At 45.4% G+C, this 26,188-nt stretch overlaps 1 protein-coding gene across 1 annotated transcript; it reads right to left on the reverse strand.

Moving 5' to 3' along the window:
* Nucleotides 1-507: 507 nt before the first annotated feature.
* Nucleotides 508-16,042, reverse strand: tshz3a (teashirt zinc finger homeobox 3a). The gene is made up of 2 exons (XM_083666310.1): nt 15,854-16,042; nt 508-4,819 (listed from the first exon to the last, which is right to left on the reverse strand). The coding sequence occupies exons 1-2, from the start codon at nt 15,891-15,893 to the stop codon at nt 1,473-1,475; spliced, it is 3,387 nt and encodes a 1,128-aa protein (XP_083522436.1). The 5' UTR covers nt 15,894-16,042; the 3' UTR covers nt 508-1,472.
* Between the last annotated feature and the right edge of the window lie 10,146 nt (nt 16,043-26,188).

Here is a 26,188-nt window from a genome sequence, read left to right on the forward strand (position 1 = left end):
GCGTTTCAGCCCCTGTGGTAATCAGCCCACTGTGCCTGCTGTTGTTCTCTCCTCCAGTGGCTCGTTCCAGGAACATCTGGTGGTTTACATGCAGCACACACCACCTGCCAGACGCCTCACAGTGACACGCATGCGTGCACACATACACACACACGTAACTACATTCGGACTCACTGTCCCTGTGTAGACACCACAGACTGACTGCGTACATGGCTGAAGAATCTGGCTAACAATCTTAGTCAATAGAGGCTCATCTGTTTGTAATGCTGCAATAGGCACCATTACTATGCCATGTTGTCGGGTCATCAATTGTCAGTATCACGTACAAAAACAGGGTGTAGCCCAGTTCCAAAACATCCCCTTCCCCTAGACATAACCTATGCAGTTTCAACCATGAGATTATTTTAGATGCACAGTAGACATTAAGAGCTGTGTATACAGTAGGTTGGGGCAAGGGAAATAATAGTAGGTTACCTAAAGAAACACAGAACAGTTTATTACAGCAATTAAGTCAATTTAATCATAGAAGCACAGGGCATGAACATAGTTCCATCTTATACTTTTTTATGAAATAACATTTATAAAACTATTGTGCAAAACAATGTAATTTTGTCTTCTTCAAAGGCTCTGCACCAGTGGATAGTCATAATCCTCTTAAATAAGGAAGTATAACAAGTATGCATAATTTAAACAGCAAGTGGTAAGCCTATATACTGTATGTACATTTTTACACAGACCTGGATTTTGAGGGCCCCTGACTTAATGATAAAGAAATTCACAAACCTGCAATTAAAACCATGTACTGTACATATGAAATAATAGAAAATGTGATGAAACAGTCTATATGTTTGGCAAATAATTTTTCTGGGGAGCTGCTCCTAGGCGTTTGGCTGTTCTCTTTAGTGTAAGAATGTTTTACAAGGGCTAGGAAACTGGAGTACCAAACTTTTCAATGCAAACATGCAGTTTATCAACTTCCAAAAAATCTCTAAATAAATATAATAGAAAGCAATACATGTCAAATTACTATATTTTCTATTTAAAGGGATGGTTCAAACAAATATTTACTTAAATTTGTCATCATCTTGGAGGAAGATAATGCTAACGTAGCTGTTGATGGCTGTGGCTAAGCAGACAAAGCGGAAGTCTCTATGGTAGTCTTTCATTACCAATACATTACCTAAATGATGGTAGCAACATTCAAGTTACTTCATCATTTGAGTGAACTAACCCTTTAAAGCTGAATGTTCACAACCTAAATTGCATCTTTAACACATTTTACATGTGAAATAAACATATTTTGAAATGGAGATAAAACAGAAATGTATATAGACCATGGATGCATGTAAACAGCTTGTGCTGACACTTAACAGTAGTTAATGGCATCTTTGTGCATTTTCACACTTTGACTGTTCATTAAAAAGTCCTCTTCTTACAGGTTTTATTCCAGAGTGTCGAATGCTATGACCGCTCTAGTGTTTCTCCACCTCACACACATACATCAGATGATCCTCTGGTGACTTCCCATGGCTCTTGCTAAGGTGGAGCTTGATGGCATGTTTACTGGCAAACTTACGGACACAGAGCTGGCACAGGAACACAGCCTCATTACTCCCCTCCTCTTGTGAGGGCGGGGAGAGGAAGGGCTCCAGCAGGGGCAGTTTCTCAGACACACCTTTATTAGAGTCCCTCATCGTCTGTTTGGGAGAGATCTTGGCCAGGTCCCTTAATCTGAAGCCCAGGTGGACCTCCAGGTGACAGATATACGCAGTGGGGGTCCGGATCTGCGAGGCGCAGTCGCTGCAGTAGAACACGGGCTGGCCTGAGTCCAGGTTCTTGAGGAACTTGGTTCTGCCGCTCCTCCTCAGCTGGTACTTGACGTTGGCCAGCCAGTGGCTGATGGTAGTCATGGAGAGGCCCGTGAAGCGAGACACGTGCATCCTCTCCTGGGGGCTGAGGTCAGTGATGATGTACTTCCCCTCGGACGTCTGCCGGAGGCTGGTAGCGAACTGGGCCTGGAGGAGGAGCAGGTGCTGGGGGTTCCAGTTGGATTGGCGGCCCTTACGCTTGTGACCCAGGGAGCCCTCTGCCTCCTCAGGGGAGGTAGAGCCCACCACCTCTGTCCTCTCTGGGATACGGATCCGTGAGGGGGGCTTGGAGATATGGTGGGTCTGCGTCAGGTTCCTAAGCATATCTGAGATATCTGACAGAGCGTTTTCATGCAGTGGGCTGCTGGATGTGAAGGGTGAGACCACGGTTATCTTTGCAGGGTTCACCATAGAGGAGGGAGAGATGGAAGAGGCTGTTGATGAGGGAGTCAGAGGAGCAGACCCCACAGACCCCCCTCTTTCACTCTTCCCTTTGGTCAGGTCCATGGGCTGGTCATCACTGGACTGAGAGAAACCACTACACTCTGCAGGGTCAGGTTTGGCGTGTGTGGGGGGAGCAGCCACAGCAGCCCTCTCGGCCATACTCTGGCTCAACCTGGAGAGTAGACTGAGAGGGTCCTGGATGGGCAGGGTGGGCTTGGCTGCTTTCCCCAGGTGGACATTCATCACCGACTGAAGAGCACTTATGGGGTTGAGGAAGGGTTGCTCTAGAGGGGGGTGGCCTGTGATAATGGCAGTGCTGTAGCTCAATGCAGAAGCAGGGGACTTCACCGTCTCCCTCTCTCTCCGGGGCTCTGACGACGGAGACACTCTGTCGCTATGGCTACCTCTGTCACTGTTGGCCGGGGTTACAGCTCTCCACTCCGCTCGGGGCGAGTCTGCTCTGGTGGATTCTGCAGCCTCACTGCTACAGGGGGACATATGCAGCACCTCCCTCTTTGGAGACGATGACTGCCTCACCCTCCACTCCACTTTGGCCACTTTCTCCGTCACCTTCTTCACCAGCTCCTCCATGGCCTGGAAATTGTTGTTGTGGGGGAGCGGGGAGCTCTGGCTAAGAGGAGGGGAGACCAGGGGCTGGACCAGGGGCTGGTCCACCCCTCCACATCCAGAGAACATGTACTTGAGAAGGGAGCTCTTGTCAGCGTTGCTCTGGGACAGCTTCAGGGAGTTGGGAAACTGATAAGCAGCGTGGATGCTGGGATAGCCCCCCCAGCTGTTGTTACCACTCTGGGCTTTGTTGATGGCTGATGTCACAGTGTTCTCCAGGGACTTGAGGATGTCGAAGCTCCCCTTGGGGCTCTCCTTCAGGTCCTCTTCAGTCAGATAGTCATACTTAGCGGTGGATATGTCGAATTTCTCTTCTGCTTCTTCCTCATCCCCATTGGACACATGCTTGGCATCGCTGACTATGTCCTTGGTACACTCCTCCTCTTCCTCCTCTTTTTTAATGTCTTTGAGGGGAGGGGAGATGGCAGGGGGGGACATGGTATTAGTAATAGGCAGTGGGGGGGAGAAAGCAGTGGGGCCCAGTGGGGTAGTGGGTGGAGGAGGGGAGAATGTAGTGGGGGCCAGTGGGACTGACTGGACCCTCTCCTCTGTGGGGGTGGGGGTGGTGACCCGCCCAGGGCTGGGGGAGACCACAGGGCCAGGCCTGCCTCCTCTCTTACTGGAGGAGTTGGTGACCCTGATGAAGTGGCCTGTCACCATCATGTGAGCTGTCAGCTCCTGGAGGGTGTTGTGGGAGCTCCCGCACTCCATGCACTTCAGTATCTGGGCCTTGCGAGACTCAAACTGCCAGGCATAGCTGGCGCCATTCTGGTGGCCAAAGCGGTTGTTTGGGGTGATGTAGGGGTTTGAGGCCTTGAGTGAGGGGTCATTGGTGTCAGATAGGGGGTGTTTGGGTTTGAGGGTCCCCTCTCGGGAGCGTGGGGAGCTGGGGAGGTCCAGCCCCATCGTGGCTCTCTTCCTGGAGGACATGATTTTGGCAGCCACCGGTCCCATCGGCTCCTTCAGAGGCACTTTCTGGTAGTGTTTGGTCTTGATCATGTGGACACTCAGGTCCTGCAGGGACTCAAATGAGTGGCCACAGTACATACACTTCAGCACCTTCTGGGCATCCTCTTTACCCTCCATCTCCAGCAGGGAGCGCTTGCGGGGCTTGGACCAGCGCTTAGAGCCGTTACTACCCTTCTCGATGTTGTCATCGCGGTAGTGGCCTGTGTCATTCATGTGGACGGTGAGTTCCACCAGTGTGTCGTAGGCAACGCTGCAGCCCTTACAGCGGAACTTGCTTGCCCCAGTAAAGATGTTGCCATAGAGTCTGGGGTTCTGCCTGTGCAGCTGCACTGTGCTGAAGAGGCTAGGCTCTGAGGCAGGGGGGTGGTGGTGACGGCTCTGGGGGGTCTGCTGGAGGCTCTTGGCCACAGCGGACTGGTGCCAGTCATAGCCACTGCTGCTACAACTACTGCTGCTGCTAGTGCTGCTGCTCCGCGGTGGCTTCTCCACAGGGGCTTGTGCCTGTGGCTGGGTGGTGGGGTTAAAGTTCAGAGGGGACCAATAAGAATTGGTCAGGAAGCTGGAATAGATGGCCTTCATCTGTTCCAGGGTGTCTGGGGCTATGGGGGTCCCTTCATTCATCGCTCCCCCATTCAGGGGTCCTTTGATTATGGGCGCCTCCTCAGCTTTCACTGAGGCACTCTCAAAGTCTGAGAGGCGGTCGCTGGCCTCACTCACGTGTGATTCGCTGTCCACCTCTTGACCAGAGAGGTCGGCCCCAGCAGAGTCCTGGTCACACACGGAGCCCTTGGTGACAAGGTCCTGTTCCAAGCTCTCATCTCTCTCAGGGAGGTCCTCAGGGATGCATGCTGGGACCTCCTCATCTTCCATCGCGTGCTCCTTCAGTTCCTCCAGCTCCTCGGGAGAATAGGCTGGAGGGAGGATAGAGAGAGAGAGAAAGAGAAAGAGAGTTAGTCAGATCAAGGCCAGTGAACACACTGTGTTGGTATAACTAGAGAAAGTTTCTCTTCTACGTTTGCCCGAGGACTCGGAAGGATAAATGAGCCATCTGTGTGGGAGCCTTTAAAGCCGAGCTGAGAAATTACAGTCATCCCATTTCACCTCATCAAGCGTTAAGGTGTTATTTTCCTCTAGGCGAGCCTGTATTTATATACTACCCCAGCCACACAGAACTTATGCTCCTCTCTTTCACTTCTTTTCTACTGCAAGAAAACAAAAAGAAATATCTTGGCAAAAACATAATGTGCCATTTTATTTATCTCAGGGCGCAACAGCTTGAAATGAAAACTAAATCTGAAATTAATGAAGCCCAATCTCGCTGTGGCATTCTCCTCTGGGGTAATAAATGAGTTGGATCAACCTCCATCTGTCAGTTAATATGTCTGATGCCTCTTCATCTGCTTCTCTATCCACACACACACACACACACACACACACACGAAGTGGATGCCAGACTTATGAAGATGAAATACTGACATGTTAGAATAACATCTTTCAAAGTCATCGAGACTGAAGTGTATCAGTTATAAGAGACTAAAAATGGCAATGGTGATTGTGTGGACTGCAGCCAGGAGAGAACAAATTTTTTTTTCCCAGAAGAATCCCAGTGGCCCTAACAGGTGTTCAGTGGCTCGCAAACACACCATCACACACACAAAGAGTAAGAGTGTGAGAGAGAGGGAGGGAGGGAGGGAGAAAGATACAGAGGAGAGTGTGTGTGAGAGAGAGAGGATAGAGGAGAGAGTGAGAGTGTTAAGGAGAGGAAGAGGGAGGGAATAAGAGTGTGAGGAGGAGGAGATGATGGCAATGCATAAGCGTCCTGCCACTTTACATGTGGGCTCACCTCAGACAGGTGATGTGTGTGTGTGTGTGTGTGTGTGTGTGTGTGTGTGTGTTCATGAGTGAGGAAGGCATGCTGCTGGGTGCCTGGACCTGACAGATCACTGGGAACACTGCCCCCCTTAGCGCCCTCCCCGTCCTCAGAGAGTGATGCTCCCCTGTAGTGACAGGCCTTCCCCCACCATGGTCCACACACTGTCACTCTGACACAGCTAAGTGGGACAAATGTCTCTGTGAAGGCCACGTCACCAGCATCTCGCTCTGCCCCTTCATTACATGTCCACTTCAATCCGAGCTCAACTTTAGAAAAAACAAATAATCTCAAACAATGAACTCGGATGTTTTTGAAAATCTTGAAAACTCATCACAGATAATATAGCTGCACACATACTTACTTGTGGTCACGAGTATACACACACACACACACACACACACACACACACACACACACACACAGACACACACACACACACACACACACACACACACACACACACACGCATCAAATCTTTCATCCCCTACACACGTAAACACAAACACATCTCCAGTCTAAACAAAAATGTCATAGCTGAAATAACTCCCATTTCCAGTGCTAACAGCCAATCTCCCGTGCTGGCGCTGGTCTGATTTGGGCCCTGGGGGCAGTGTCAGCAGGCAGCCCCACTGAGGGGCCAGTCTAATGTGGACCTGGCAGGTGCGGCCCAGTCTTCATCCTGCCGGAGATTTGGTTTGTCACTGGGTATCCATTACCTGCCAGTCTCTGCTGATCGCCTGCGACAGCCCTGATCAAAAGATGTCGTTGGGCCCCACTGCGCTTGGCAGGGGCTGGCATGCCGCTCGTAAAGAGGGCCAAGCAGGGTGTAAATAAAATGACATGATCACTTCCCTGGCCGCTCATGTCCTGGACACAATTATGATAATGTGCAGGGGGACAGGACAGGGGAGAGGGAGGGGTGGGGGGTCTGAGGAGGTAAATCGCTCATGCTCGGACGAACCCCAGCCCCCCCCCCCCCCCCCCCCACCCTCACCCAGTGCGTGCATGTGTATTTTCTTCTTCCCCTGCGATTGGTGTTTGTGCGAGTCTCTCATTTGAGAGAGGAAATAGTCAAGCTGAGGTGGCTAATGTGTTTGTGTCCAGACCAGCTGGTCACACGTCAGGTTTTATCAGAAGGGTTCAGATCTGAGGCTGGCGGCAGGTTGACTGAGTCGTCAGGTCGCTGTTATCTCCCTGACCTATTACCAAAAGGTTTCACATACCTTTCTTCATGCCTCTGTCCATTCCTCTCCACGTAGGAAGGAACCGTGTCGGTGAAAGTGTTTTGTTCTGTTTTAAAAACAGAGCTGCACCCCTGGGTTACTGTTCATTAGTCTAACGTCTAGACTGACAAAAAGGAGGCAGAGGTGGGCTAAAAGGAGGCAGGGGTGGGCTAAAATGAGGCAGAGGTGGGCTAAAAGGAGGCAGGGGTGGGCTAAAAGGAGGCAGAGGTGGGCTAAAAGGAGGCAGAGGTGGGCTAAAAGGGGCTTGCAATAAAACTAGACGACCAGCACCCCTCCTAGGCAATTTAAAATGCTAAACAAAAACCATTACGTCCACCAGGCACTATCTGTTAATTTAATCCCCAATGACTGATAATCCATCACACGGGGCGACAACCACATCCAATTATTCTCCTTGGCTTGACTGACAACAGAGGTGATTTATCAAGCTAATAAAATGTGATGGGTGTGTTGTTGGGCTCTCTCTCTCTCTCTCTGATAAAAAGAAAAAGGATTATGAATACACCTGGGTAGAGGCTGATATCTGGGCATAATACAGTATTGTGTATGTGTGAGTATTACTGTGTATTGTGTATCTGACAATGAGATCAGCCAATGCCATGTGGGGAACGACAGCAGCCATTAGATGGCATTAATGACTCTGGGTGGTGGGGCGTGGAGGAGCCTCAGTGCCATGGGCAGGATTAAAGGAGTGGGAGGAGGAACAGTTTCACACATTCAAACATTCAACATCTCAGTCACACTTCACACAGGAATAGCAATGCCAGATCAACACAACACACTGCTGCTGGGCAGAGATTACACACACACACACACACACACACACACACACACACACACACACACACACAACACCTCCCTCACAAGACACAAATATAGTCAGATAGTTACAACACGCACGTAGAGGCGATGAGAAAAGACAGTGACATCTTGGCATGCAGAAGGCATTCCTGTGGAGTATCATTTTCATAAACATAAGGGCCGCAGACGAGGAAGGAGGGAGAGATGATCTGATAGAAAACACTGTAATGCTGTTCTGATTATCAGGAACAGGGCAGGGACATTGGAGAAGCAGGTCTAGGTACATTAAAACCAGGCCCCGCTCTCCTTCTTCTGTCTGTGGAGCTCACCCTCCAGTTATCATCATATCAACCAGGACAGGAGTCAATCCCTCCTCCTCTTTTGACTGGAAAGCTTTATAGTATGTCCTTATAGGGGTGAGGGAAGTACGGGACAACTTCATAGCAGGAAAAACTGTGGAAAACAAAACTAAATCTGTATCTTGGGAGTGTATCAACTTGTACAAATCAAGACTAGGGAAGGGTGGTAGTACATCTGGTATCTCTCTCAACATCAGGCCAGCCCTATGTCATGCCCCCACCACTGCCCACTGGCTGACCGAATGAGCGCACCGCCTCCTCCACAGCTGGGGAAACTGCCAGGGAGCTGTGAGCCAAATCACACACACAACACCAGGATAAACAGGATGTGTAATTAAGACACTACCTGAGTCTGTGTTACGACCACTGCATGACACAACAGCTACAGAGCAGGAGCAGAGAGGAGAAGGGCTAGAAAGAAGAAGGAGCTAGAGAGGGAGGAAGGAAAAACAGTCTATTGGTGGTCCAACAACTGCTTAGCCTCAAACTACAAACATATCATAGCTAGCACACCCAAAGAAAATGTGGATAATGGGTATTCATAGGCAGAAGTAGGGAAGGGCTGTGACATAATTACATATCTCTTGCACTGCTACTGTGCCACATAACAATAATATTACAGTTCTGTAGATAGGTAAGTGCATGGAGGCTAGGGGTTGTACAGCTGAAATAACTAACCAAACTAAATTAAAAAAGGGAAAAAAGGGAAAGAGAGAAAAACAGTAGAATTCATATGTGGCCTTGGAGAATCCTGGGGGGTAGTACAGTGGTAGGGAACACTACCATCAGAGGTTAGAGGGGAGAGAGTTAAACAGGGCCTGAACATACTGTACACATACTGTAACCCCAGCCTCAGTACATGACCACCAGTGTTTCTCATTCCTGACGTGTACTTTAACAGGGCCCTCTCACCCTTAAACCAACACTGGCCCACGGCAGGGGGCCCTTACTGACAGGAAAGAACACTTAGAACACAGGGGCAGGGGAGAGAAACAGGAAGTCACCTCGGCCTCAATCACAACCACAAACCACTAACTTCCACTCTCAACATTCCCAGCCGCAGAGGCTTTTAAATAGATTAGAATAATTTTATACAATAACAGCCTCATTCTGTCAAAGTATCCTGAGATCAGTGGAATAACCGAAATGCCTTTATGCCTTTTAAATACCCTATACATTTGTCTTATAATAACCTAACTTTGTCATTCACACTAAATCAGTCTTTGATGTCTCTTTTGCTGTGCCTGTGACTCCTATGAACCTACTGTACTATGTATTGTGCTAAAAGCTCCTTGGAACAATCCATAACAAGTCAACTTTGATGTCCTCCTCAGAGGATGACTGAGATAGATAGTCCATTTCTCTGCTATGGAACCCTGCCTATGAGGGAGCGACATCTTAGCTAGGTCGTTCAGAAATGCTAACTTATACATAGGCTATCATACATCACTTTTCCCATCTTCTGTTTTTGTTTTTTTCTTCTTCTACACCCTGGTGACAAAGTGAATGCATTGTGTCCGCTGATTATAGTGCAGGATGTGTGCTATGGGAGATGGGAAAAACAGAGAGATCACTCTTGCCTCAGGCTAAGCTTAGGGCTGCACCACGGCAAAGCAGGGGAAAACAGAGAGAGAGAGGCTGTGTAGATCAAACTGGACTCCCACAATGTAACGTTGTTGTTGTGTTATGACTGGACCTCCAATGGCCAGCTAAACATACAGACGCTCACAACCCCTAATTTATTAGTTTATCTGACATGAAACAGGCCATAAAGACATAAAAGGTCTCTCTCTCAGACACACATAAACAAAACGAAACAGATATCTGAGGAGGGAGAGAGAAAGGCACAGTGAGTCTCTCATAGATACCATGTTCTCTCCCGGTCTCACTGTTCAGAACTTGAACACAGTCACAATAACTGTTGGAAACAAACACCAACACTACCTAAACAGCTTACCCAGGTGCAGAATCAAGGACATGTTTGAACGTCAGAAATTATAGTGACATGATTCTATGACAAGGCTCTGCCCACACAGGCCTACATCAAACCAAGGAGTCCTTGATCAAACCTAGGCTATATAACCCTCAAGACTGAGCTAGTATTTTGGACATATGGTACATTACGGTACACTTCTTTTGTAGTGGCCCCGACCCACATTATAACCAGTAATTCCATGTCTTTGTCCCCCTTTTCTCTCGTAGCCCACTCTTCCTCCAGCAGCACCTCCATGGGTCATATCTTTTTACTGCTCTTTCTTTTCCCCGAGCAGCCTTAGATTAATGAGGCCTCCTGACGCTGCTGTGACTCCAGCACAGGTCACCTGCCTGCCTCAGCTGGGACGCACACAACCTCTCACAGTCACCACTCCCAACAAACAGCTGCTGCGATGATCGCCTAGCAACGAGGAGGTGATGGACGGCGCCCTAAGATGGATGGCCACCATAAATCACACGAGTGTGTGGGAGGAGGAAAAAAGAAAGACAGAGAGGGGGAACCAGAAGAGGACAAAAACAAAACAACCTTTTTTCCCCCCTTTTCTCTTTGCAGTCAAAGCAGCAGAACTGGCCTTGCCTTGACCTCTCAATGACTGTACTCGTTTGTTCATGATCGTGGTGTAACTACATGTAGCACAGGCCAAAAAGACCCCCTTCAGGGCTCACCACTCCACAACATGAGGTTCTGGTCTAACACCATAGTCCCTTATACACACAATCTGCAGTTTTACAGACACATATTATGAACACTAATCTCATTATTCAGTCAAGTATGAAAGCATGTAAATCATTTACAAGCACAATAATAGACTGGGAATATGGTTTTGAAAGGGCTGGCCTCCGGGCAAAGCAATCTGGGAAGTGTAGTTGAGGGGGATAAACATCCCCTTGGCTATCTGATTATATCCAACTGCTGTGGAGGCTGGTATCTAGTAACACTCAGGGAGAGAGCACAGTCATCCATCACACAGTGAGTGTCTGTCTAAGGCTTTCCACCCTGCTCTGCTCGTCCAGCTCTCCGGTTACAGCCATACACGGCCAGCCTAAATAATATTCTACATGATAAATGGCACTATAAGCCTGGTATCCATCATTAATCTGATTTTTAAAGAAGCATCCATCTTGGAGAGTGCCTGTTAGGGATACGGGAGAGCAGAGCAGCTTGGGTTCATTTAGAGGCCAGCCTAGCATGAGTGATACCTGTCAGCCTGCTCATCAGGGGAGCAGACACACACACACACACACACACACTCCATTAGAGTTGCACACACACTCATGCACACACACACACACACACACACCATTAGACACCACAAATACACACCGATACCTCCACACGGTCAAGTACATAAATATACATATTCACACACACACACACACTCAACAAACACACATGTACTCACAAACCAGATATATCTCATGTTCATACAGACATCTACAGACTGTCATGGAAAAACATTCTGTCACTCATCAAAACATAACTCATGTAACGCAATCCTCTGTCATCTAAAAAAATCTCTCCTTCCTGCCTCCTTCCTACCTCTCTTAGAGTGCTTTGTACAGTCACACTACTGCTGAGAAACAAACACAAAACTGTGCTTTCTCTCTTTCTTTTCCTCTCTCACCCTTTCTCACTCTACTCACTGCCCCTCTTTCTTCATTCCATTCCCTCTCTTTGTTTCTCTCAGTTCCTTCTCTGTCTAGTTCTCTCCTCTTTCATTCTCCCTCTCTCTCTCTCTCTCTCTCTTTCACCCCCCTCCCTGTGTCTGGTAAAGCCTGTTTGATAAATGACACACGTCAGCGTGTCAGAAGCGAAGGGTGGGTCAGTGATAAATGACTCTGTTGAAAAGGAAATCGGCTCTTTGGCATGGCCAGGCTATTCTCCTCCCAGGATTGGGTTTCAGGACCCCTGAAGACCAGAGCAGCTCAGTTTCCCGAAAAGAGCACACATCCCACCAGGCTCTGACGCGTTCCCCCCGGAGAGGGGGGGGGGGGGGGATTGGAGAGAGCCCGGCTGCCCCAATTGTCGCCATAGCGCAGCTGCATCTATCACAACAACGGTGCAACTATTTTTATAAAGTACGTACCCCACCAGCCAAGAGACCCAGACAGAGAGGTCTTGCATGTTGGCCTGAAACCTTAGCTGAAAGTAGACTACACACACACAGAGAAAGAGAATGGCTAACGGATTTTCTCTTTCTTTGTGATCCAGTTCTCCTATTTTCTCTCCTGGAGCCCAGCCCTATGGCCGCCTGGCTGACATCTGCCAAATGTGTGTTAAAAAGGAGGAGAGAGGAACCTCTCTCTCTCTCTCTCTCTCTTTCTCTCTCTGGCAGGGTGGCATTGTTATCATTACAGAGGGAGGATTTATGGAGTCAGGCCCTATGGCAAAAACAAAAAGGCGTCTGTCAATACCTGTGGGAAACACTCCGTCTCTCCTCCTCCACAGGCGCTGAGACCTCATTAGGTATGCACACTTATCAGACACATAGATCACAGACGTGACTCAACCACGCCGGAATCCAACCACAGAGACTTTCATTAGCAATGGGTGTGCAACGCCAAAACAAGACCGACTTGGGGGTACTGTTGTAGTTGCACACCTGCATCAACAACCGATTGTCTAGTGGAACAATTCAGTGCCTATGGAGCTTCCCCCCTCACTTCCATGATGACGTACTACTACTTTATAAACAAAATACACAGGGAACACACACAAATACACACACACACACATAAAAAAAAACAAAGAGTTGTATTTGTTGTTTTTACAATGCCGTCTCTACAGTCTGCAAAATGTACTGTAGGCCTACAAGTCTCAACTGAAAAAATGTCTATCTTTACAAGCATGGCTGTGAGAGTGGTAATGTGTGTGCTAGGCGTATTTGTGTGCTAGTGCCTAGTATTTGAGCCGAAGTGTCAGGAAGACTGCATTAACAGCTGTATGGATGGTGAGGAGGGGGAGTGAATGAGGGGACAGAGAGGATGAGAAGAGAGAGAGAGAGAGTGTGAGGAAAGGGAAGAGAGAGAACTAACATGGTGGATGGCCTATGACTGACCCTCTTCATCAGGTCCTCTATGGTTGCCATTCCTTTCATCACCACTGCCATCCAAAACCACACACACATGCGTGCACAGGCACGCACACACACACACACACACACACGACTGATGGCTGCCAGTCTCACACACAGCTGACCTGGCAGCCATAGGCCTGACCTTGCAGAAACAGGAGACCTATCTGTGGAGCCTGGCCTTAACGACCTCCCCTGCTGAGACCTCCCTCTGCTCACACACATGACTGGAGCATAGGCCGGATTAGAGCAGGAGGCTGGATTTCACTACACTGGCTTGAGCAGGAGGCATGATACCTGGGAAATAAAAACTCACACATACAGTAATGTAACACGTATCTCCACACACATACACACACACTCTAACTAAGAAGATGCTAAATTGGAAGCCTTCCTATTAAGTTCCAGACAGTCGCTACATAGGCTACAATGCTTGAATCCCAAAACCCTGGCTCAAAACCTTGACTCTTCGTCTGAGCCTGATAATCTAAAGCCATCTGAATGCACCCTGAGTTTCCCCATCAGTAGTCTGTCTGAGTTGGCTCCTGTTTTCCTGCCTGCCCTGGGTTGTTAAGAGCACTCAGACCTGACCCAGGTACACCAGCCCATTTGTCACCTGCAGCAGAAAATTGAGTTAGAACCACAACCAAAGGCGAGTGATGGCGGCGGCGTCTAATATCAACTTGATTACATCAAAGTGGTGGCAAACCTCATTGGGCCAAGCACACCAAGCTTGTCATCTCCAATCAACAAGCCTGTCAGGACTCCATCAGCCCTTCCTGCTAATTAGGTGAACACTAATGAAGCAGGCAAAAACAACTCCTCTTTTACTGCGGCAGAGAAAAAAACAACCTCTCTCAGACAGAAAACAGAGAGAGAGAGAGAGAGAGAGAGAGAGAGACAGACATAGGGGAGGGGAGCAGAGAGAGAGAGAGAGAAAATAGAGAATAGATTTTTCATGCAAGTCTCAAGGTTGCAGTGGGCTGGCTAAATCCCTAATCAAGGCCCATCATCTGTCATCCTTTTCTTTGCTCTCTCTATCACCATGCTCTGTGCTGCAATCAATTCATCATCACCCTTTGTGTGCCACTGAACAGTTGACAACTTTATAACTTGCAGCTGCAAGGACTGACTGACTGACTGGGAGAGGGCTGAAAAAATAAAAAGAACGAATGAATGGATGAATGAACAAAGAATTTAACATAAAAAAGTAGTTTTCCCCAAAACACAAAATGGTCTATATTACATCTCTTCATGATCCCGCATCAACAGAGAAACAATAATTAATGAGAGATGAGGGTAAAGAAGAAGAACATACTCCACTGATCTGAAATCAGAAAGCTTTCAGTGGTTTCCCCCCCCCACCCCCCCCCCCCAGCCACTCTGGGCGAGTGAGTGAACGTGTACATTAGGCTGGGGCATTTTCATGAAATAAAAGCCCGGGCCAGCGTATGGCTAAACAGACTGGGAGCACTCACTCAGCCTGTCTCTGATTGACCATTAAAGCCATTGATGAATGGGCCTGTCAGAGAAGAGACAATTAAATCAAACATGAAACAAAGCCGTTCTGACGGGCCAGTCTGACAGAGCAAACCATTCCTCCCCTCCATTACATACACCACTATACACTCCCCCAGTGTGTGTGTGTGTGTGTGTGTGTGTGTGTGTGTGTGTGAGAGAGAGAGTGAGTGAGTGAGTGAGTGAGAGAGGGCTAGACACAGAGGGGGAGATTCTGTGTGTGAGTGAGTGAGTGTGTGTGTACGTATGCATGTGTGTGTGTGTGTTTGTTTGTGTATTTGTGATGTCTCACTGTGAAACCACTTTACCCCGTTGCCCCTTTCGTGAGTCAGTTGACCATCGCAGAGGGAGGAAAAAGTCCACAATGCTTTCAAAGTGGTTTTAATGTGACGTCAAAGGGCTGCATCACATGGGGGAGTGATTTCCTGATGTAAATCGGTAAGGAACAGATCAAAGCCGGATGACAGCCAATCAATCAACCGTCAAATCAGACATGGCAACTGTCGATTATGGCTTCTTCCAGTCCACGAAATCTCTTTGTCTGCTCTAAAATTGTTTATCTTATCCTAAGAAAAAAGTAGATTCCACCTCCCGATTCCAAAGTTATCCGCTTTGATCAAATGTTCACAAAAGCCTCTACATTACGGAGACAGTTGGTTATGGCACTGGCTTGGACATTACACACACAACAGACGGCGACAACGTTTTCCCATGGCAATTATTTACTATTCCGATTACCTCGAAAACGTTTTAGCTTCAAGCAATAAGGAGGAAAAGTAAACTAAGCTATCCATGGGAACAATGGGAAGCGAAAGTTGACTGTAGCCAACTAATGTGATAGGCTACTGTACCGAATATCCTGGATACTTTGTATTAAGGGAATACAAATGGCAACATTCTGGATAGAACTCCTGGATAGAAAATAACACTTTTAAGGGTTACATTTTAAGTTGTATACTATGCCATGTAGAGATACATCATAATGTACTCCTTATATAAAAAAAATCGGAACGGAAATGCAGCGGTAATGTGAGATAGGGAAAAAACTACCGCTTCAAAGAAAACCAGACTTGCGACGTACCTGCTGCGCGTTTGGGCGCTTCTTGTTTCCTCCGCGGCATGTTCGGTTTTCCAAAGAGTTCTTGGCCTCGCAGAATCCGAGCAGGTCCACTATTCACAGATTACGCCTTCATGTAGCCTACGCAACATTGAGTGTCCGTAGGCAAATTAAAATCATTGTTATGAAATAGTGGCTTTACTAAAAAGTGAGCGAAGAGTTGGCAAAAACAGGCAGATCACAGTCACGGAATAGTCAACAGCAATAAATGCGTCCACCTCGGCTCCCCTTGTCTCAGAGCGTGGCAACAGGCAAACTTGAGGGATAGCGAGATGATCGCGTCACTCAAAGCATGAGAATGGGCAAACCCACTGCTCCGTTAACTCTTTACATCTCGAGAGGGGCGGGAACAATAATAATATGCGGTCTCCTTGTTCTCCTTATTATTTATTTACTGTAAATAAATGTCATGAACTATATCTGCTGATAGTAGAAACAATGAAACAACCCAATGGCTATTATAGTGTATTGTTTTATGGTAGTATTTTATTCATTGCAAAAAAGAATGAAAAAGAATAATACCATAACTGGTCAACACTATTGACTAAACCATTATAAATGTATATAATTAATGTAATAACAGTTAACAACACAAATTACAGTACACCTTTGCGCAATATCTGACATGGAATTTATTACTAATTAGACTTTAGATAATTTAGCCTATATAAACCAAGAATGAAAAAGGTTATGTTAAGATTAAGGTTACGTTCTTACTTATAATGTACTTATTATAACAGTCATATTGCATTATAATAGAATTTTTGATAATAATATGTTTCAATTTCTATAAATTATTAGATATTTTTCCAAAATAAAAAAATGACCAAATATCCACTTTCTATGTTACAAAAGTGTTTACTTTATAGTTACATACAGTAGCTAGGCTACAGTGTAATTCAGTTGTACTACAATTTATGTAACATAGCGATTACAACTGTGAGTCTCAACCCCCTTCCTTGAAGTAAGTTCAGATCTAAAGAGATTGGTGTTAGCAATTTCATGCAATCATATATGGTATCTAGTCACATCAGATCAGTGATCTCAGTCAAGGAGGGGAGGTGGAGAGGATACACTTGTGAGTGTTGAAGCCAGAGTAATGATTACTTGGTCATGTTCATTTTTCACCTTCCTTTGCTTGAGGGCAATGAGGCATTCTTCAAGGGGGTACGGTCCTCTGGTTCCCCTTGTGTTTTTGACCAGTGCTGACCCCAGTCAGCAGAATCTACACTCACACGCGCGCGCGCACACACACACACACACACACACACACACACACACACACACACACACACACACACACACACACACACACACACACACACACACACACACCCTCCTTATTACTGTAGTCCCTCCTACTTGAGGGTGACGTCAATCAGGCTTTGATTGTACAAAGATGATTGAGGAGCCCAATCCTGGGTGCACAAGTTCTGCCACAGTGGGGACATGTTGTAGAGCTCAGCAGGGGGGGTTTGAGTTCATATATATATATATATATAATAATATATGCCATTTAGCAGACACTTTTATCCAAAGCAACTTACATTTCAGTGAGTGCATACATTTCAGTATATATGGTCCCAGCAGGAATCAAACCCACAACCTAAGCGTTGTTAGCGCCATGCTCTACAAAGTGAGCCACAGAGGACCACAGGGTTAGCCTGTCTTCATATGTTGTATTTTCTGAGCTGCTTCCACACATACACACACACACACACACACACACACACACACACACACACACACACACACACAGACATGTACATGTACGTGCACAAGAACACATGCATGCACGCACGCACGCACACACACACACACTCTCACACTCTCACACTCTCTCTCTCTCTCTCTCTCTCTCTCTCTCTCTCCTTCATTCACTCTCAGGGAGAAATAAATGAAATAAGGGCCCCTTTGCTCCGGCCGTGCCCCCGCCTCCCCTCCTAACAGCACAGAGGCTGAGTCTCAGTGTCACTTTAACAACATGAAATTACAGCCCAAATGGGATGTCAGGGGTTAGAAGTCTCTAGGACTATGTGAATATATTTCCTCCCATGGATTTACCCTCATCATGACCTCCCACAGGAACAACAAGTAACCAGCTGATTGGCATTTTAACTGCCAAATTAAACCGTCTCGATCCCTGTTGGAGGCGGAGAAAAAACATCCTTTCCAAAATTAGTGAGCCATCATCATGACAGAAAGTAACAGGGACATGGTGTCATCTCGACAGAGTATCGATTAGGCCATAAATAGAGCATCCTGTGTGCTCTTCCTACACTGTAAAAGGGTGTTATCTGTGCTGTATGTCTTATAGTGGAGAACTGAGAACTCCTGTACATAAAATACCATAGCCTACACAACCTTAGATAACTTACAAAGTAATTAAATGGAAAATTGAATAGAAAGATATCTGATTATCTATTATACAATAAATGTGGAGAAAGTGAAAGTGAAATCAAACATAAAACATATGCTCCTGACACATGAAAGATGGTTATTATCCCTTTGACAAGAGACAAGCAACCTAAAGCATACTACTCTCTGATGCGTTACAGACAATAATATATTTTAAATAAGGGCAACGTATTCTGTTTTTATGATAATGTCTTTGCCCCTTTTTTGTACAGGGCGCGTATGCTCCTCTTTTGTGTCAGGTAGCCTTGCGTTCTCTGCTCCTTGTTCTTGACATGAGGATTATCATAAAAGAGAGAGGTCTGTCAAGGCTGCATTGATTTGCACACCAGTTCAACCAATCAATCTAAAAGTTGCGATTAACAAGCACGAGCTGCTTCTTTCTTCTATTGAAATCTTCACCCCCCCCCTCAAAAAAAGGGAGAGGCCCTTTTCTATTTCATAGCCTCCAGAACACTCAAGTATTCATTGCGCTCTACTTTTCTCTTTCAACCTCACCGCAGGAGGTGCAACTCATGACATCTATGTATGTCGTTCCGTTTCAAGATGCTTTTCAGCTTTCAGAGAAGTGCAGCAAGTGATCCCTCAATACCATCAGATCTCTCTTATTGGCAGGCACCCTGTTGTGGACCTATCCATAAACACACTGAAGCACACTGACAGTGCTCTTTATATCATGCCCAAAGTAAACAGAGAATTTAGTGTGAATAATTAATTAACAATGTCCTGCATTCGCTTTTATTTAGCACAGCTATCAGACCCATAGTATGTTATCAAATACATATAAACAAAGGGTTATTTCCTCACTTATACTGTATCAAATAACACATATTCACATATACATAATACATAATACATAATACATATTCACGACGTATGTGTTTGTGTTTGTAACTATCTCATTATATTGGTATCTTGTGGGGGTATGTTTTGAGTTGACTTGTGTGTGTGTGTGTGTGTGTGTGTGTGTGTGTGTGTGTGTGTGTGTGTGTGTGTGTGCATGTGTGCGTGTGTATATGTGTGTGTGTGCGTGTGCGTGTGTGTGTGTGTGTGTGTGTGTGTGTGTGTGTGTGTGTGTGTGTATATGTCGTGTGTGTAATGTATGATCCTGTAGGGAAGAGTGATTGCTTTATTCTGGCCTCGTAGGGCTATGGGGGCTAGGGCTGTGTCTTTGGGCAGCTATATGGATGACTTGAGGAGGTCTCCATCATTCATAAAGCATACTCCTACATGTAGAATTGATCTAAAAGAGAAGCTGGGTGGCAACAGCACTTCATCAGTCTTCCCCAACCACAAATCACATAGAGGTATCCCCCTAGGGGGATATGTGACACTGTGGTCAATGCAATGTTCCCCTCAGACACCAGAGGGGGCAGGCCAAGTGCTCTCGCACTGTCCCCAAACTGTCCTGCATTGGACACATGGTTTAACTGAACAAGGAGATTGTTTTTGTTTATTGAATATAGTAAGATTGAAGACAGGGTGGCAAGGACGCAATAAGCTTCTGTACATGCAATAGTGTAGATACAGTACTCTATCTGGTCAATGTACAGTAGCCCAACGGTAAATGTCTGATTTGAAAAAATACAATAAAAATACAATACAAGTGCGTAGGTCATTCGAATCTTGTGAAAATAATCTCTTATGATTTTTGATGAATGCTCCAAACCCACCTACCTACTAGTCACAGTAGTCACACAGGTTTCATAATGCTTACATAATTAAAGATGCCTTTATTCATTGTGTTTAATACATGCATTTCTAACTATTAATAACCTAGGTCATTAATTTGTATAAATCTGCTTTATATGACATTCTTTTTTCAAACTGGTATATGGGAACGTGAGACGACTCGTTCGCCCTGGGTTACATATTTCTTCCCATTCTTTACGTTTCACATTCGCACCTTTTAGACTTTGTCATTGATCTTCATGCTAAAATAATCTCTCATCATTTCTCACTGTAAGCCTGCAGAGGAGCATTTCCAGATCCCAATTCATTAGTTTCACACTGAAAATAGAAAAGCTTGGGGAGAGAGGTGGACATCTGACGAGTATTAAAAGTTAGCACCAGAAAAAAATGTGAACCTATCCAAACCAGTGATGTCATAGAATAGGACGCTACAGTGTATGATATCTATAATCGAAACCCAGAATTCTTTTTTTGTGGCATTTTTGCACCAGTACCAGCAGTATCCATGCTGTCATTCTCATTGTTCCTACTTATCTCTTTCTTCATATCACGCAGGGTACTTAAAAAGAGAATTCAGTTATTTGTGGTTATTTTTGCACCATCACCAGCAGTATTGTAGTCAACAAATCATGCTTTCTTTCTCCATTTCCCACCTCCTCTTCCTGTTCTTCAACCCCCCATTGCTCCAGTCTTGCAGTGTAGTTCAGAGACTTCTGGTCATGTCATGTCTTCATTAGGAACATTGACATTCACAGAGTGTGGCGGTGAGCCCAACAGTGAAAAGGTCTCCCTAACATTTCTCAGCGCCAAAAAAATGTTCCTCCCTCGACAACAACAGCTAACACTGTCTCAATCAATGTTCTGACAAGTTACAGGAGGCGAAGGCATATTTTATTTTTTATTTTTTTGCAGTGAATCTTTATTTTGATAACCTCTCTGATGTACTGAGTCTCATCATGTTCCCCATGGTACTGTAGATGATTTTTCAATGAACACTGTTCTGATTCTAGAGGTAGAACTCTAGACAATTGATCAAGTTATTTTTCTCCCCTCATCGCCTAAAGAGCCTTTTTAAATATTCAAGTAGATTATGAATGGTTACACCCTCTATCTATTTATATCTCTTATATTGACAGAGTTACATTTATATGGAGTCAAGGTGAAGGAATTTAATTTAGGGGCTCTTGCAGTAGCCTACCACTCAGATCCTTTGGGAGAAGGCTGATTAAGGAACTATGATTTACAGTATAATAATAGCATTTCAGGAAAAAGTTAAAAGCTAAAAGCTTGCATACCTCAAATAAAGAACAACTATGTCATTGAGTAACTGATAATTGTTGCATCGTTTATCAAGGAAAAATATCATTTCTCAGCCATGACTACCTCTGATGCCTCTAGTCTCCTTAGTGCTGTCAGTCAATTTTTTTTAAGCCGTCTGATTTCTCTGTCTTCCCTCTCCTCTCAAATGGGGAACATAAAAGAGAGGATGCTTATGACATGAATCTAAAGAAAAGCATCACAGAGTGTCGATTGGACGAAAGGGAGGGAGGGAGGGATCTGGAAGGGCTGGGATGGCTGTGATGTGACGAGATAGACAGAGAGACTGACAGACAGAGAGACTGACAGACAGAGAGACTGACAGACAGAGAGACAGACAGACAGAAAGGCAGACAGAGATACAGACAGACAGACAGACAGACAGACAGACAGACAGACAGACAGACAGACAGACAGACAGACAGACAGACAGACAGACAGACAGACAGACGGACAGACAGACAGACAGACAGAGACAGACAGAACAGGCAGACAGACAGACAGACAGACAGGAACATCCTTCTCCACATGTCAGGATGTCGAGCAGACAGGGAATCTGAGCTGAGCAGACAGCATCATCACTCCTCCAGTGTGGGGGGAAGAATTCATGAGACAAGGAGAGACAGAGGAGTGAGGAGGGGACAGTGGTGGAGGACGGACATTCAAGTGGCAATCTCATCTGATATTGCAATACACTGTAAATCTAAACAGTAAACATAAACAGTTTTGTCATTGTAATAAATACTGCTAAATACTATATGAAGTATTTTTGAGTATCTTTTACTCATCACATAGATAGAGAGACATTTTGTCCCTGACAAGTACCACTGGTATGGATTTGCATCACAAAACACTTCATGGCATCTTTTGGAATCACAACATTCTGAGGAGATAATTTTTACATTTACATCTACCTTGGCAAAATGTAGCCATCCCTCCTGAGTATAGCATGGCAGGGAAACACATGCTGGTTGAGCAGTCTTAGAGAAATAATCTGCATAAATTCACACCCTCTAAAATGTGAATTTATGTCTTTCTCTTCTTCCTTATCTCTTATCCCATCTGGCAATTAGCCTTTGATCCTCCTGGGCTTAGAGAGGCGTGAAGATGGAGGGCAGAGATAGTTTAAGAGATGGATTTGTCGTAGAAATATCTCATCAGGCAGAAATCGGAGGGCAAAGCTCCCCATTAATACATTAGGCCATATCATGGAGGCCAATTGCACAGAACGAGGTGTCAAGCAGCACCCGACTCGGACTCTCATGCCAACTCCATTTGCTAGGGTTTTACAGTTTGCCCCTTGACTTTGCAATGTGTCGTAAATCAGTCTGGATGTGCGCCCTCCCCACCCCCGTATCGGTAAATCCCCTGTCATTATGAGTCAGTGATGAGAATTCAGATTTGCTTCTTAATATGCTGATGCCAGTCAGTCAGTCTCTCACTCCAGGTGCCAAGTGGTGGTCTCCTTGGACTTGATTCACACACAAAACACGGGAGGTGTCATTGTTATCTAGTTAGAGGGAAAAGAGGAGAATTACTATGTATGAAGTTGGTGTCATTTTTATTCAGTATTATTGAAAAATAGCACTGGATTAAATATGCAAAATGTTATAGGAAGGAACAACAAGCACATTTACATGTCACAGTGCCAGGGGTCAAACTTGTTTTGATTTTCCTCTGGATACCTGCATGAGGTACTTACAGTAGCATGAACTGGATTGTCTCTTTTCACTGGGTATCTTTACAGTGTATTGTACATTCAGGGATTGTACATTCTATTAGTGTCCACGGTTGTATGGGTCTTTTTGTTCATATCATGAGATTAATGATACTGTCACACAGGTTTGAGGCGTCCTTAACTAAGATTCAGTGTTGTAATGTCCACTCCATCTTTGTTACAGTTTTCCGTTCAGAGACTTTCCAATCAGCATTAGGCCATCTTGAATCCCTCCTCATGTACTGGTGCCAATATCGGAGGGGGAATTTTCGCCAAACAGATGGAAAAGCATCACAGCATTGCACACAGACATACTTTCCTCTCTCTGATTTCATGGCCTGCTTTGACACTCAGTCATTCATTACACAATGAATTAATGTGCTGTAGTTACAGTTTCTCTTTAAAAACAGATGTCGCCACTCATATGAACATCTAATCAAGTAACATACCAAATTGGATCTTGTTTGGCTGTCTTACCTCTTCTGTTAAATAACTCCAGAAACAATTTTCCTTACTCATATGCCTTTCTTAATTACATAATATCTCATATAGCTTAGGTGTTGTGGTGTGACCTAAGCCCCCAATGACTTAAATCACTGTTTCAATTATTCACACAATAACGACCTCAAAGCACTACATTATGAACATTATTGCTGAGAAATGGGCTTTGGTCGGGTGAAGGATGGCTCTTATCTTTCCCTGTCAGTGGAGGCATTAGTCATGGGGAATGTTCCCCTCAGAGTCAGATCCATGTTCTGGGGGCTTCATTGATGCTTTACATTGCAGTTCAATCATAGATCACGGTCTGATGTCATGGCTCTATACAGGGGAGATGACCCTCAAGGGCTGTTAGACTGCAATGTCACAATGTAGAGTCCTGCCAGAGTACGTATGACTAATGTGATATCGGTTGGCTGTGTGTACACACACACACACAGACAGACACACACACACACACACACGCACACACACACACACACACACACACACACACACACACACACACACACACACACACACACACACACACACAAACACGCAAACACGCACACACACACAATTCACCTTGACATTTACATCTCAATTTCATTTGAAACCACTGATTGGTAGCAAACACATTGTCAGAGAAAGTTTTTAGTTGAGGAAAATAGAAAGAAGGCAAGCAAGTGTTTTCTCTGTCATTTCTTTTTTTTTTTCTCTTCCAAAAGCCAAACTCAATTTATGTCAAGCAAGGTTTAAAAGACCTTGGGATTAAAGCCATAAACTGGCTGCTGTCAGACCTGAAGCCATGCTAACAATTTAGTGCCAAACTGGCGTTGTTCAATATCATTTCATATTATATCATGTCACAGCACGGTGACAGCTACACATCAGTCCAGTCACAGCTGGTTTGCCCCGAAGAACTCCTCGATGTCTCATACAATCGAAGCTGACTTCAGTTCTCCCTCTGATCTAAAATGGGAAATCTATCTGAGCTGTACTCTGCGGGGACCCGGGCCAGCTTTTGGTAACGAATGCACTTCCTTACAGGTCGATCAGGTAATGAGAAGAGATATTTGGGCGAATGGAGAGACCAAGGCTGTAATGGGACTGCCAAATGTCTTCACTGGCTCCATTATAACTGCTCTAGACAGCTCTAATGCAGTAGTCACCTATAAGGAGACAGAAAATAACTTACAAGTGTGCAAGGACTAGAACTGTAATAGTGCACTTTTTCCATAACTGTCTTGGTATGTCACTTTAAGGTTACTTATATTTCAAATGGAAGTGTTTGAGCCTCTATGATCCATCGTTTCCTTCTTTCCACAAATATACAGTAATATTTTTGTTGTATATGTTTTGACATATTTCCCCAGAGGCAATATCATGCAATTAGGCTGTTGACTCAACCGGACGGCTACAGAAAACCCTCACATTCAACTGGAAGTGAAAGTCTCCTTTTAACTCCCATGCCTCACTCTTTCCCTTACTGCCAGTACTACTACTGTATAGTCTTAAACTAAAAATGTACAAAGCCATGAATTAAAACAGCCAGTCAAAATGAAAAGCATCCACCAAAGCCTAAACCTGCTACTATAGCTGTCACAGTCTCTTGGCCTTTTTAGATCTCTAGCATGTTTGACTTACTTTCATGGCTCTGCCTGGCTCTGTTCAGTTGTTACCCGTTTGCCCCCTAAAGTCAGTGTTCAACAAGCCCTGATATAATCTCCTCAGAGGAAAGATAGTGATAGATAGGAGAAAATGAACCGTGGTAGAGAATATTGGTGGGGAATAACCTGTATTTGATGAAGTTTGAAGACATCACGAAGCACACAGCAAGGACGAGGATGACGACATCTCTCGATGACGTGTGTTTGTGAAGGCTGTCCTCACACAACTGAGTGGTACTTTAAATCATCCTATTACACATACCATACAAATTTCACTCACATTTTCCAGCCTGGTGTCACTAAAACCAGGCTAGCAAAGAGGTGTCTAGGAGATAGAGAGCTCTGTGTTAAAATACGTACTTCTTGTGTAAGTCAATACAATAGAATTTCTAATGTTTTTTTGTTTTTTACTTCCGTCAGTGAGCTGCAATAGGTGGATGACCACGCACAGACTTGAAATGAGAAGCAATTGTGTGATGCGTAGGTAGCGACAAGATAGCTTCATTGTTGGCACACAGCCAGTATAATGGGAGGATGACTCCATCTATCCATAACCCAGAATGCACTACCCTGTCAAGAACTCTCTCCCTACACTCCCTTCTCCCTCCTCACCACTCTCTTTCTATCTCTGTCTCTCTCTCTCTCTTTTTCTCCCCACTCCTCTCTCGCCCCACTCTCTTTCTCTCTCTCTCTCTCTCTCTCTCTCTCTCTCTCTCGATCTCACCCAACATAAATGGTTTTGACAACTCACTCGTCTATGGCCATTCCACAGCACTATCCTTTCATTTGGCTTCTCATTAGGGTAATGTGATTTTACACAGTGAAAGTGGAGGCGCTCTCCGCGGCTCACACACAGAGAGGCCGGGGCATCTGTGAACTTTGGGCTGAGGCTGACAGGCCGACATGCTCTGACAACATGCTGGGGTCCAGCAGCAGAGAAGCCCTGATTGGCGCTTTAACAGAGTACAAGTGAATGGTGAATACTGACATCATCCCTGCAAATAACAA

The sequence above is a fragment of the Argentina silus genome (genome assembly GCF_951799395.1).
Source record: "Argentina silus genome assembly, chromosome: 3".
In the NCBI taxonomy this organism is placed as follows: domain Eukaryota; kingdom Metazoa; phylum Chordata; class Actinopteri; order Argentiniformes; family Argentinidae; genus Argentina; species Argentina silus.

Coding starts and splice junctions, on each gene's coding strand:
- tshz3a (XM_083666310.1), bottom strand. CDS start 15,893: ATGCCGCGGAGGAAACAAGAAGCGCCCAAACGCGCAGCAG. Junction 4,820..15,853: donor AGCGCCCAAACGCGCAGCAG/GTACGTCGCAAG, acceptor TCCTCCCTCCAG/CCTATTCTCCCGAGGAGCTG.